The sequence below is a fragment of the Palaemon carinicauda genome, chromosome 5, assembly GCF_036898095.1.
Source record: "Palaemon carinicauda isolate YSFRI2023 chromosome 5, ASM3689809v2, whole genome shotgun sequence".
Lineage (NCBI taxonomy): Eukaryota > Metazoa > Arthropoda > Malacostraca > Decapoda > Palaemonidae > Palaemon > Palaemon carinicauda.
In genome coordinates this window covers 103,645,153-103,660,711 of record NC_090729.1, presented here as the reverse complement: position 1 = coordinate 103,660,711, position 15,559 = coordinate 103,645,153, and the positions used below count along the sequence as shown (strand labels likewise).

At 34.3% G+C, this 15,559-nt stretch overlaps 1 protein-coding gene across 12 annotated transcripts in view; it reads left to right on the top strand.

Annotated features, from left to right (window-relative positions):
- The first annotated feature begins 357 nt into the window (after window positions 1–357).
- The window catches only part of LOC137641380 (nidogen-like), a 349,006-nt gene continuing 333,804 nt past the window's right edge, over window positions 358–15,559 (top strand). For 8 of the 12 annotated variants that reach the window (XM_068373900.1, XM_068373899.1, XM_068373896.1 and 5 more), the window contains exons 1-2: window positions 8,266–8,369; window positions 8,666–9,169. In XM_068373900.1, the coding sequence (XP_068230001.1) occupies window positions 8,954–9,169 (216 nt within the window). In that variant the 5' untranslated portion in view covers window positions 8,266–8,369; window positions 8,666–8,953. Of the gene's footprint in view, window positions 465–8,243; window positions 8,370–8,665; window positions 9,170–15,559 lie in introns of those variants that run through there. The other 4 variants (XM_068373890.1, XM_068373891.1, XM_068373893.1 and 1 more) reach the window with 4 other exon arrangements.

Genomic DNA, 15,559 nt, shown 5'->3' with positions numbered 1-15,559 from the left:
AAAAAAATATCCAATGTTCCCGAATAGAAAAACGATTTGATGAAGCCACGTAAAATTATGTATGTCGTGAACGTGGGTAAGGAAGCTGCCGAAATAAAATTAAATGAGGTTAAAATGACAGGTTTTGTTAATATGGAATAATAACTGTACTGCAGTTAAACTTCAACAGGAAATATTGGGTAAATAAATGCAAACGCTGACGAAATTAGACGAGTGATGAGGGAGGGAGGTACAAGATGCTGCTGGGGAACGTTATTTCTCGGTCAGGAGGAGGGAGACGAGGGTATCTGACACAGGGTATTTTACCTCATTGGCACAGCTCGTGCCTCAGATCGAAGGGGATGCCAGACACAGACTCCGCAGCAGCCAGTCACTGTCTGGCACTCGTGGTTGGTGTCTCGTTTTGTTTCGCACGGTGTAATAAGTAGAAGTAACGCCGAAAGTTTTACTTTTTAATCACCAGGGTACGCAGATGATGAGCAGAGAAAAGGCCTAACCGATCCTCCAGTTTCTTCTTAGTGACCCAAAAAGCTTTGGGAATCGATTCCGTCATGTGATTATTGTTATTTACCGGTGATCTGAAGATATCCTCAATCTCTTCAATGGTTCTCTTCGACGACTCTATATCTGTACTGGCTTACAACTGTATGATAACACTTGGATATTAGTGTACAAGATGTGAAAACAGAATCTAACGTCATTTTCTTCACAAACAGTGCTACATTTATGTACCTGATGTATGGATGACAGATAATTAAAAGGAAAACATATTTAGTTGTTTCTTACATAGAGATCATTTGATTTAATAAGTAGACATATGTGAAGTAAGTTTAGAGGAAATAGTTCATAAAGTCTTACTAAAATGATCTCGTCGCTAAGAAAGGATTTCTTCTTGAATACAAGATTATCTTATCTGCTCGATGCGACAGGAATCACGGAGTCGTTGAACTCTTCAACGATTACTTTTGTTGCAAGCTTTTTCCGATAATAGTTACCAAGACGCTCATCATCGATTAAGGTTACCAAAAATTATCTTGCAGGAATTGTCCTCTTTAAGACACATGTCTACAAACATTATTAGATAAATACAAAGAAAAATAACTGCGTATCGGACCGGGTTATCATTCTGGTGATGTTTTGTCTGACAGACTTGACAAGTAATTTTTCTTTAAACTTTTAATTATAAGAACATGAAGGTGGATCAGCAAAGACTAATACACTGCGTTGCAGGAAATTATGACTAATTCTTATTAAGGATACTTTATGATTTAGAAAGATTTTAATATTTTTGTTTTGAATTGGTGGAGCGCCGGTTCTGGGAATTATCTTCTACCAGTTAAACATTTAAGCTCTATTGCTGTTGTCATTAATATTTTTTCATTCTGACTTATTAGCAATAGGACTAAAGAAACTTTGACATCTTCCAGCTGTTTCCATTTCATCATCTGACAAGGTTATGCACGTAAATAGAATTGCCACTTCTGAAAACTCTTGTACTTTGGTTAATAGCTTATATGAAAATAACATTCTGTTCTGTAGAAACCATTAAGTGAAGCTATGGAAACTTGTGGAAAGTTTAAGAAATTAAAATATTTATCAAACTTACAGTCTTAATTTTATTTTAGTAAAGAAGTTTTAACTTCGTAATTACAGAACCATGATCATATGTTAGCACTTAAATGAACAAAATTCTATCATCAAGATGTGTATGATAATGAGAGGTGCAGTGATAGGGCATACTAAGTTCATGTTCCTTTGTTTTGCTTATTTCTCAAGTTATCTCATAGAATGCTAGTCTTATCAGCACAAACGAGCGCTCTGAAAAATAATCTTTTTGAACCAACTTGAGAAATGGCCTTTACAAGACTGAAGTTTGGGTTGTTAGTAGTATGAGAGGTTGTGTAGGCGAAAGCTAATAAGGTGGACACGTGATTTTTGTCTACACCCGAATGAAAATTAAGAAGAAGGAATTTCAGGTAAAAAGGAAAGCTTTTTGTTTAGGTTTGCTTCCCAATATTCAATTTTTGTTGAATATTTGATTCAAGATGATCAACATATATGCATTCCTTCGTTACATTTTATAGATTAATTCTTCAATCATTAGATTAGAGAGAGAGAGAGAGAGAGAGAGAGAGAGAGAGAGAGAGAGAGAGAGAGAGAGAGAGATTATCCCTCTCATGGCATAAAAAACGTTATTTGGATCCTAGGATCTCCTGAGAAATACGCTTCCCTGTGGAGATTAAAAGAAAAAAAAATCGTAGGGAAGAGTATCACAAATCAAAGCAACTCATGTTTAATTTTGCCAAAGATTCCGTTTTCAATGTGCAGATTCATTTTTAACTGAAAAGTAACAAATGACTGGAGGTTAGCAGTAAGAGAGAGAGAGAGAGAGAGAGAGAGAGAGAGAGAGAGAGAGAGAGAGAGAGAGAGAGAGAGAGAGAGAGAGAGCGTTAAGATGTGAGGAACATGCCCTCAACCATGGGGGATTGCCATTAAAATAGATCACCCTCGCATCCCTGGCATTCACATCTGTTCCGAACTGTTTGTTGGGGTGAAGGTGGGGGAGGGGGGTTGGGGGGTAGGGGGGTGGAGACTCGGTAAATTTCGTCTGTCAGAGGAGACAAGTAAAAATGAATCATATTGTCTTTGATAATGATGAAATTTTGTTGTTATTGTATAGATTTAAATGTTTAAATGCCGCTCATGAATAGCAGAGGCAAGGGACAGTGACATTGCCCTATCAAGCAGGGCAATGCCCTAGACACTTACTTGATCAGTGCCTAAGCCCCCTCTCCACCCAAGCTAGGACCAAGGAGGGCCAGGCAACGGCTGCTGATGACTCAGCAGATAGACCTATAGGCTCCTTAGCTCACAAGGATGGTGAGGTTGCAGTGACCACAGGAACTAACGAGTTTGAGCGGGACTAGAACCCCAGTCTGGCGTTACCACTTTGGCCACCACAATCCTGAGAAGGGGATTAATTTTCGTTCAATAAGAGAGTAATAAAGGATTGGTCGTGGAATCTTAAATTTAAATGTAACAACGTTAAACAGAAAGAAACTGATGTCATGATAATATTTAGGGAGAAAGCTAAGCAAGAAGAATTCAGATGTTGTTTTGGAAAATGAACCTTTGATATTTTGTAACTGGTAGGTTAGGTTAGGTCAGGTAAGGTTAGGGTAATCTTTAATCCTCTTCGATCGTAATGTGATGATATAAATCTTGTCATCAGAAAATGTAAATCTTTAAAGAAACATACATGAATCTATTTAGCTCTTGCATTTAAAGATTTTGAAACGTAGTATCAACATATCCTATAATGCGATGTATTTCTGTGAATCAGCACCTAGACACCTAACGGATCCACGTAAATTGGATAGGACGCTTTGAAGATCTTTAAGTAATACTTACAGTGCAGTGCTTGAGGTGCATTATGGCAGACTCATTTCCTGAAAGTATAATTTTTTTTTTGTTTGAATAGACAGGAAATTTTACACCTGGTGCTTTGCATATTGAGCGGAAAAGGCCAGGTCACTACGAACCTCATTCCAAATAGATTTGCCGAGAACCGCAATACTAACCTCATTTGGAACCAGTCCACTAGATGATGTCTGGAAGAAAGATGAAACTGATTTAGAATCACATGGTATCTCCATTTTCCCTTGTGATTTTTGTTTTTTGCATATACCGCATGTGTATATTTCTTTATATGCATACATGAATATATAAGTGAATATGTACTGTATATATGTACATACAGACATACACGTAAATCTATCTATCTATATATCTATCTATATGCATATCAGTAAATAGAAGGGTAGATATATGTATGTGTAAATGTGTGTAATTTTTTTTTTACAGACATCTGAATACATATGTATATTTTCTATATTCCCTCCTATGATAATGTAAATATAGATATATAGGCTCACTAATCATAGTTGTTGCGACGCAGTTTACTTGCTTCAAACAATTCATGTGAAAGAATCTTTGTGTACTTACTCTGGATTATGCTTATACGCTGTAAGGCAAGTTAATGAAATTTATAATTGAGATTAAGGTAAGGTGAAAATAGTTGTGCAACTGACTTCCTCCTTGGTAACAGTAAATGGTACTACCTGATGATTGCTGCCGTAGGAAGCGCCGGTGACTTAGGATTCTCATGCAATTTATACCATAGCAAAAGTGTCTATTGGAGGATTTAGATCCCCTATGACTTGGTTAGGAATGTCTGCTGAATAGCGCATGAGATTTTGTGTCTACTGTAGAGTTTATTGGTAACCATATGTGTAAGGTCTGTCCATATGAAAAGAATCTCTACCACAAAATAATAAGCACTCCAGTCAGAAATACCAGCCCTTAAAGGTTCCTGTGTTTTGCCATAAAGATGAAATGTGATCTTTAAGTAAAGATACAGTTATTGAATGCTTGAGAGAGCCCTTGGTGAGAAAAAAAAATGTCCTTAAGTAGTAGATATTCTAAAGGCAATGGAAACAAGCTTTAATTATTGTGGGATACAGGGAAAAGAAAAGTTTCATTCTCGTTCATCTGTGGGGTATGTATGTCCCAATTTGGATAGAGACATGGAGTTAGCAACCCCATACTCTCTACTTATATTGCCTTGGGGGTTTGAACAAGCATTGGTGGGATAAAGAAGATAAAATATATAAGATAGGTGATTGTTTAAAGTGAGAAAGGTGTAGATTTTAAAACAGCACAAAAGTTAAATGGAAATGGGTTCAGAAAAGCAAATGATAAGTGATAATGTTTAGGATAAGTGAAAGATGTAGAACTTGAAAAAGTTAACACTTGTAGTGTCAGACAGACTGAAGAATTGAAAGAGTACACATTTGTTAACTAGAAGATTTTAGGAGTAAAACAGATTATTCTAAGAGGAAAAGTAGTAATAGTGGGTATGTATAGGCTAAGAATGATAAAGAATGAGAATGAAAATCGGTATTTTTGTTGTGTCTGGCCATTTAAATGCAAAGGCAGGTGACGGAAAAAAAGTAGGAAGATTTAGGTAAATATAGATTCCCTTAGGTTTAAAGGTTTTAGAGGCCGCTCATGAATGGCAGAGGCAAGGGACAGAGACATTGTCCTATCAAGTAGGACAATGCCCCAGAGACTGACCATATATACATATGAATCAGTGCCCAAGCCCCTCTCCACTTAAGCCAGGACCAAGGAGGGCCAGGCAATGGCTGCTGATGACTCAGAAGATAGACCTTTAGGATCACTCAACCCGTCCCCCATCCTTAGCTCACAAGGATGGTGAGGTTGCAGCAACCAAAGAAACTAACGAGTTTTAGGAAGACTTGAACCCCAGTCTGGCGTTCACCAGTAAGGGACGTTACCATATCGGCCACCACAACCCTTAAAGTAAAGAGAAATAGAGAGAGAATATGTAAAGAGTTTGGAAATGGTCTTGATGACTGGAAATACTTACTTGGCTTTAAACAAGAACAAAGAATAAATTTTTAGTAGAGAAAATAGTCAAAATGATAATTTGAGAGATTCTGTTGGCAAATAGTAGATGGAAACATAAACTCGAGGATGTAATAATGAGAATTAGAAGAGTGACTGAATGCATATCTGTTGCCCATTTTATTGAAAACTTAACAAGTAATTCTTATAAGAAGGAAGTAAGAGCTTTGAATAAGAAATAAACTGGATGGAAATTTGCAAGGGTTGAAGACTAGACGATTTCAGTGTAAAATACCAGGATGAAGTCAGGAACAACAGGTAGTGTTTTGGTTATTAGAGAGCAGGTAGGGGGAATACAAAAGGTAAGAGGTGAAATGAGGAAACGAGGAGTTTACTGATGGAAAACATAGATTATATGATGTAGAGTTGCACAATACAAAGGGAGAATAATAATACAGGAAGAGGACCAAGGTAGTAATTAAGAGAATAATATAAAGATATAAGAGAGAAATAAGAGTCAATAGGAAACAGGAGCAAGATTGTTCAATGTGAAGTAATGGGAAAAAGAAAATTTATTGTGGGATTTTGCTTCAAAATAAGCGATGCAAATGAAGAGATGTTGTGTAGAGGAAATGCAACTCTGGGTTGATAAAATGTCTGAATAAGAAGCATAGGAAAGAATGGGACCGCATTGCTGCAAGAATAGAAAGGGTTTGTAAAATTCATGTTAATGGTGATGGTTGAAGAATGGATGGAACTGATTCGTATAGGTAGTTGGATGTAATAAGTATTAATTCACAGTTTATATGAAGCCAGTAAGCATGAGTTATCATTGAAAGCCAAGATCAGCCTTTAAGAATGAATTGCTGGACTAACACTCCTTAACGGATGTAAACTGGAAAGATTCCTATGAATGAAAGAAAAAAAGCCCCTAGTCTATGGTATGTGTCGTAAGAAGACATGAGCACGAAATATCGCGGTACGTATCACTGGCATCATCATTTATGAAAAGATGATATACCTACAATTACAAATAAAAATCGTCTCAATAGTTTCAGTGGAAACAAAATAAAAAAGAAAACGCAGATAATTCGTCTTGATATACAAGACTGATAGTGACAGGACAGACAATTTTCTAATTCAATAACCAAATAAATAGGAAAAGGGAATTAAGACACTTAGGAAAAATATTGTGAAATTTAAGTTATTTAGTGAACAATTCGCTAAAGTTGGCAAATAATTAAGATACTACAAGACAACAAACAAAATATTACGTTCACAAATCATACAGTAAACGACGGACTCTTTACCTAAGCACAATGATCCAGTTGAAGATGTTTGTCCTACATTTAGGTTTAATCATAGTCGTGGAGTGAGATACAGTTAAGAGTTATATTTTGTTATCTGGCCAGATAAAGAGAATTTTAGTCGTCTGCAAGCGGGAACTGGGGGCTGGGGGTGGGGGTTGTTGCTGTTGTTGGACTCACCATGGATACGAATGACCGTAAAAGGTGATTTAGATAAAAGGCAGTTAGATCTGAACTATTGTTACAGGCTATTAAGGTAGCCTATGATATAACAGTCGTTTACTGCCTTTTTCCTTACAATATTCAGTTTTGAAAACTTTTTCTCAAGCGCTGTCTTTTTCTTATAGAGTTGGTCTTTCTTTATTGCCATACTTGTCTTTGTAGGTAATAGATTAGCTAAGGCACCAGCCTCCCATTGAGATACTACTGCTAGAGAGTTAGGGTCCTTTGACTGGCTAGACAGTACTGAATTGAATCTGTCTCAGGTTACGGCTCATATTTACTTTGGCTTCACATACACCGAATAGTTTGGCCTATTATCTACACATTTTCATCTTTTCCCTTACACCTGACAACACTGAAATAACAGACAAATTCTTCTTAACACTAGTGGTTATCTACTTGACTGTAATTGTTCAGTGGCTGCTGGTAAGGGTAGAGAGACTCTAGCTATGGTAAGAACTGTATTCTTTGGTAGTGCCATAGCCTCTGTCCCATTGTCTTGCACTGTCTTGGGTTAGAGCTTTCTTGCTTGAGGGTACACTCGAGCAAACTACATTATTCTATCTGTTAACTTATTTCCTTTACTCATTGGGCTATTACCCTTGTTGGAGCCCCTAGGTTTATAGCAATCTGCTTTTCCAAATAGGGTTGTAGCTTAGCTAATAATAATAATAATAATAATAATGTTTTCATGTTTGGATGTATTGCACTCAATACATCGATACATTTCTGATGTTATCTTCATTTTCAATTGAGATCTTCTATATCGTTCATTTATGATGACAGAAGTATTATTGTATCAGTTACCAAGAAAATTAAGATGCTGTCTCTTTGCGCGAGATGTATTATAAAGCCGCATTTAAAAATATCTGCTTATTTGACCTTCTTTCTGCTTATGTATCATTGACTAATGCATTGTGCGGTTTTTCTACGACCTGATGAGAACAATAGTGCACGGTAAAAATACTCGTCTATTTTCAGTTACTTGAACTCCTTAATAGAAACAGATATTACAATCGCTCAAAATAGATAATGCGAAAGATAACTTTCAAATTAATTCTTCAAGACGGTAAGAACTTTTCATTTGCTATAATCAACCAAGAAAAAAATTCATGGTTTACAGTTCAAGAATATTTGGAATAATTCTAAAGTCTGCCAATTTTCTACTATAGTAATTTATTTCATTATTAATAGAGTTACTCCAAGGGAATCAGATTTTCGGGATAGTCATGTGCGGAGTGGATGACGTCTGTGTCCCAGATCTTTGCCTTTTCCTCTTATCACATTTTATCTCGCCCAATCATCACTTGTATACCCAGTGTTGTTGGGAGACAGACTCACTGTCCATCTAAATTGTATGTCGCTCCCTAATATTAGGGAAATATCTTAAACCGTCTTATTACAAGTGAAGTTGGTGCAAAATTCTTTTAGTGGCATTTTCTTATGGTGATGAAATAGTGAATCGAAGGGTAGTTGCTAGATAAATTCATAAAATTCATATGATTAACAATTCTTACCCTTAGCATTTGTATTTAGAATTTTCTTAATTTGTTTAGAGGAGAACGGTGGAGAGAAGTTTCAAACGACATTAATTTTTATTAGAACTCCTACACAGAAACTGATTTTCAGAATTATTTGAAATGAAAGTCAAAATTATTTATCAGATCATTTTATACGCCAACATTATCTTTTAATGCTTTATACAGGTTGAAAAGGAAATAAAATAAAGGCATATACAGCTCGGAAAACGAGCCCAGAAGAAACGAAGTGGATGAGCTACAAGAAACATGTTATAAAATCAAGTGAGTCACGGGTACGAGACCGACATTACTCGAAGTGATAACGAACCCTGAGCAGAGCACTTTTCTAGAAGCACTTACGGACCATGTTGATGTGACAAAAGACAATATACTAGAGTAGAATCAGTCACGAAAAAAGTAGATTTTATTAGAAGTGTGGTGGAGGGAATCTTCCCTTAAGAATTCACATCTAAAATGACTTTTGGCAAGGAATTATTAGCGAGAAGTTTACTACTTTGGACGTGCTTAGGCATCCTACAGATCACGGGAGCCGTCCCAAAATCCGAGTTTTACAGGTTTGGCCAAAGAGCCGGGGACCAAAAGCTTCTTCAACAAGACGACTTTTCAACAACAGAGATCAGGCTTCAGGTCCCTCTTATATTTTATGGCCAAATCTACGAGTCTGTATTTGTGAGTATACAATCTCTCTCTATGTATCGTAGACACCTGTTTAGCAGACTAAATCTTGCTTTTTCAATCAAACACATTTGTAATGCTATACATATTTATAATACATCCAATACAATTCCTGATATATAGCCAAGTAGGAGAGTGTTTATGATTAAACTTGTGTTATAGCCGTTGTAATTAGATGTATCGAAAAGGGTTACCCAAGAAACCTGTAGTTCCAGTTCTTGTCTATAAGCGGTGTTCAATGTTTTGTGTAAAAAGATACAGAAAAAGAAAGAAAAATAAGAAGAGAAAATGTTAACTTTATAATGAGTCATACAATGTGACAGTGATCTTTCTAATGGGTTACTGTGCTCACTTATACGTGAATTATATAGATATTGTTGTTCGATAACTATGAAAAATATAAGAAAATATGACAAACTAAAAAAGAGAATTAGTCATACTATGAGAGAAATACATTGAAATCATCAAATGGCATTTTTTTGTTTGTTTATTTGATGTTTATTTGTTTAGATTCTGTTTCAAATCTAAATGACATGTAGTGCAGTATAATATAATACTATGTTTTAGTCACTAGATAATTCAAGGGAATAATGTGGTGCGTATAGCAGCGTTTAATTTTCAAATGTTATTTGATGTCGAAACAAACACGAAAGACAGACACTCATGTTTTTTTGTTTTTTGCCACATTCAATCCAACTTTTTTTCTTGCTTAATATATAGAATATATAACTATAGAATATAGCCACTACTGTTTAGTTCTTAAACATTTCAACGTCTTTCCTTGGACTCATAGCTGGATTTCATCTAGTCACCTTTGAACTAGATCTGTGGATTGCCTTTAATTCTGTCACGGCATTTTCCATGAACTTGGGGAAGAGGTAAATAAAGCAGCATTTTTAGTACACACTAGTTAGAAATGTTGGTTTATTTAAAGAAGAAATATAATGCAATATCTAAATTATAAGAAAATGTATGTCAGTTCTAGAATTACATTAGTTAGTAGATGTTACATTTAGTATTTTGGCACGATACAAGGTCTGCATCCTCTGAAGGTAGGCCAAGGTCACTTAATTCTTTTTTCATGTTATCAAATTAGTCAGCGGTTGCTAAGTTTCACATATGATCAAGTTACTGAAATAAGAAAACACAAATCTTTCCTCAGAGGAATGAGAGAAGCCTTGATGATAAGGGGTGAGAATTATACAATTCATAAAGGTTATTAATTTTAACTCTATTTCTGATGTGTTATTGCCATAAAATGTGTCTATGGAAAGGGCACATCACCATGTTTGCAAATCTCATGAAGATGCTGTTACTGTGTTGACATTTGTTTACTGCATTTGGTCATGAATTTACCATGATTTCCCCAAACCGTTACTCGGTCACAAAAGTTTTTGCCGTTCGTTTCTACATAATCAGTTTAAGACCGCACTGAAAGGAACGAGAGGGAATCCCCATTTTCTTCTCATGTTAACTGACATCTGTATTAATCTATGTAGCCTATTCACCATACGGCTTTTTTTTCTTTTTTTTGGCAGTGATGGTTGCCAGAAACGTAAATCTTTATGTAGTGTTTTTTTTAGCATCCCCGTGACCTTTTTTTTATCGACCCTAGTATGTGACCAGTGGGTAGGATTGATCCACGTACTCAGAAAATGTGATTCTAGTTCACCACCACTCACTTTATGACAGTTATTTGGCCAATATAGGCCAGTGGTTCCAAACATTTTTCATTACATCACCCTTTTACTGACTACATTAAGTTAGTGTTACTCACATCATCAAGTGTGGTTACCAGGGGAGTAGGAGCGTTTTTCAATGACCTTAGATGTCAGGATGCCAGAAAACCTCAAATCAATCAATCAGTCAATCAGGGGAGGGGGGGAGATAGATGGCTAAATTTAGTTTGGAAAGGTACTGACGGTGGGTGGTCTTGGGGCCAACCGCAGATTTTTTTTTTTTTTTTTTTTTTTTTTTTTTGCGAGGAAACACCATTAAGCCCGGCATGCATGCACAGTTTTAACTAACAAGTCGCTGAACTGACAGTTCTGCCGGACACCGAGAGTGCTCACACACTATTCAGTTCTGCCATCGTCTAACCCCAGTTGACCTGACACCCAGCCAGTATCGTGGCAACATCTCTTCCTCCCTACATGTCTAGCTGAGCTGACGTCAAGAAATAAAAACACCGAAAATAAATGGTGTAAACATTGTTTCCGTGGCAAGTGAACTTCCTCCACTAAATTCTACGATGTAATGAAGTAATACAACATGGGGAGAAAGTGTAAAAGTTTATCTATCTATATATATATATATATATATATATATATATATATATATATTTATATATATACATATATATATATGTGTGTGTGTATATATATATATATATATATATATATATATATATATATATATATATATATATATATACAGTATATATATATACATATATATTCATATATGTATATATATGTGTATATATATCTATACGTATGTGTATTTATTTATTCTAATACAGATGGTTCTGTGGCACATAGCAATAGGACATGATTCACTAAATTCTAAGATATAATGTAGTACTAACATGAGGAGTAGGTTTACGTTTAAAAGTTGAAATATATATATATATATATATATATATATATATATATATATATATATATATATATATATATATATATATATATTATACACTTAAACCTAAACAGTAATAAATGCTTAAACACAATCAAAATGGCAAGGATAGGTCTATTCCAAATGTGTCAATATGCATCTCAAAAGTACGCTAATTTAGTCGGCTTGTTATTTATTCGTAATGGCAAGGGCACAAAATATGTACATTATAATGCTGAAACGTCTCGAAAGAAAAACCTATCATTTTTTATCTCTAAAAAAGTTTGTGCTTAGCGTTATGTACTTTAGACCTATCCGGTCCCTGCTTATATTCTGATATATGGAAACATTGTATATCTCAATGTAAGTTAATGATTATTTTGATATCCTTATCAGGATTTTCATATGTCAGAATAATCATAACTTTTCATTGCCTGAAGTGATGGGTAGCCTACCCCCTGTAAATAACGATAAATTCAGAACAAAATCGCTCATCCTCCCGGAACACAGCCATTGCATCAACGACGAAGGGTTCAATTCATAAGTTGCACTGAGGGCAGGACTGCAGGAACCTCCATACAGGTGCAAACTGGCCGTCAGTTCACGAGAACGGACGGGTAGATTTTCGACATTCGCTTCAGTTCATCCAGTCCCCTTTCCGGTCTGCCTTCAGAAGTTCAGTTGAAAATACCCCCATACAAGCTCAAACTGGCCTGAACAAACCGGTTAAATCTGGTTTCAGTAGTCGGCCTGTAAGTTAAAACTGCGCGTGTATGGCGGGCTTTAGAGGTGATTTCCTGGCACATGACAGCTGATTGTAGCCACAACAAAATAATATCTTTTGGAAGATTTTTATGTGACCAATTACAATTTTTACACTTTGACTATAATGAAATCGGGTAAGCCTACTTGATGAGTTTGCCAAAAACATACTAACGATGTTGATTCTTTGCTATAAATTTATCCCCAATATCGATCAAGTTAGGGTTATCAGCTATCTAAGCCTACTAAGTTTTTACTTCCGATTTCTTATATCTATCATTTGTTTTTCAGTTCCAATTCTAGCTCTAAATTTTTAACGGCTTTTATATTTCATTGGATTTCGTCTTATATGTAGTTTAAATATGACAAATATCTAATGTTTTAATTGATTATTATTTTATCTGGATTGACTTAAACTATGGTGAGAAAGTATAAAGATGAAACCTTACAAACAGAAATACTCAATAGACTTGAAGATACTGCATTTGTCATAAAAATCAAGGATTTTAAAATCCCGTTCTATTCGGAAAGTGATATATATATATATATATATATATATATATATATATATATATATATATATATGTGTGTGTGTGTGTGTGTGTGCATATATATATGTATAAATATATATATATATATATATATATATATATATATATATATATATATATATATATACATATATGTGTGTGTGTATGCATATATATATGTATAAATAATATATATATATATATATATATATATATATATATATATATATAGTTAGAGAAGCAAGATGCTATAAACCCATGTGCTCCAATAGGGAGTAATAGCCCAGTGAGGAAAGGAAATAAGGAAATAAATAAATGATGAGAGCAAATTAACAATAAATCATTCTAAAAACCGTAACAACGTCAAAATAGATATGTCATATATAAATTATTAACAACGTCAAAAACAGATATGTCATATATAAACTAAAAAAGACTCATGTCAGCCTGGTCAACATGAAAACATTTACTCCAACTTTGAACTTTTGAAGTTCTACTGATTCAAATATATATATATATATATATATATATATATATATATATATATATATATAAATATATATATATATATATATATATATATATATATATATATATATATATATATATATATATATATATATATATATTGATTAGAACAGGCTATCTTTCGAAACTGAACTTCCTAACGTACATGTCAAGGTCTAGAGATCTTGCTGTGCTACTAGAAGGGATGCAATAATCAAATTGAAATATAATAGGATTGAGTGAGATTAGAAGAACTGTGGAATCTTATATAGACTTAAAAGATGGCCATATCTTTGGCTTCAGAGGTCATGAAAGGAACAACGAAAATAGAGTGGGTTGTCTTATTAATAAAAATCATGCAAGTAACATAAAATAATTTTATAGTATCAGTGATTGAATTGCAGGATTGATGATCAAACTAAATAAAATTTCTAAAAGGAAGATTATTCAAATATATGCACCAACAACAGCAAAATAAAGAGAAACTTTTTATGAAGATCTAGAGATATCTTGAGAAAAAAAACAACAACAACATAAGACTAATTGCATTTGTTTTGGGTGATTTCTATGGCAAAGTAGGTCAAAAGAAGAATGGAGAACCTGCTGTACGCAAATTTGGAGTGGGTCAAGAAATGACAGAGGAGACACGCTTGTAGAAATCATGAACGTCTTTTTATATATAAAAATGAACAGAAAAAAATGGACATGGAGAAGTCCATATGTAGAAGCGAAAAACGAAATAAATTTTATTCTCAGTGAAAAGGTTAATTTAGTTAAAGATGTAATAGTGTTAAACATGTTAAGGCCAAGTGACCATTTAATTGTGAGAAGTAAAATTTGTCTAGATCCAGCAAAAGAAAAAAAACTAATTTTAAGAAAGAAAACAAACACTCCTGTAATAATAGAGAAATATGATGAGTTTAGTATTGTTCCCCTGTCTGGTCTTCGATCTTGATTTGTTGGACATGAACTTACGGTCTATTAAATATATTATTCCTGATCTAGGTATTAATCTCTAGCACCGCCGTTCAATTAGTTCGTTATGAATGTAACATAAGAGTTTTCATAATTCTGACCATCCTTTACATTTAGATCTTCCCGGACAGTACCATCCGGTTCGTAATACTAGATATGCAGTTAAGTCTCATAGTCTTGCCTTCTCCATCATAAGGCTTAATACTACACAGCATTCTAGAAGTTTTATTCCAGCTGTGACCAAACAGGGGAATGATCTTCCTAATTGGGTAGTTGAATCGGCAGAACTTCATAAGTTCAAACTTGCAGCAAATGATTTTATGTTGAACAGGCTGACATAAATATCTTTTTATGGTTTATGCATGAAAGATCTGTTTTAATGTTGCTGCTGTTCTTAAAATATTCTGTTTTGATTTATCATTTCTTCTCATATAGTTTGTTTATTTCCTTATCCCCTTTTTCTCACTGGGCTATTGTTTCCTAATAGAGCCCTTGGGGTTTTAGCATCCTGCTTTTTTAGTATCCTGTAGGTAATTTTGAATTCTGGGCTTGAAGTTTTTGCTAAGTGATAGTCATCTTGAAATTATTTCTTTTATTTTTCAATTCATCACAGCGAGCTTTCGGACTGTACTCCATCCATAATCATGTTAAACTAAAACCTTGAACCATATTCCGTCGAAGTGTGACGTTTGTATAAATGATAGTAGGAGTATTCGTAAATATGATACAATTGTCAAAATAAAATATTATTAACATGTACAAGCCAAAGTTGTTACCTTAAGTCGAGAATAAAACAGTTAACTGCCTATCCAAGCACGTCGGTATTTAACAAAATGCAAGAAATTTAGTGCACATACATGAAACCTTTATATTGCCACATGTTAATACATAACTTCCGCAATTTACATATATACAGGTTCATTGTTAAAATTAGTTATTCAGTATACATTTAAAATCAACAATAAATAATTAATATATTACATATTAGCCAGAC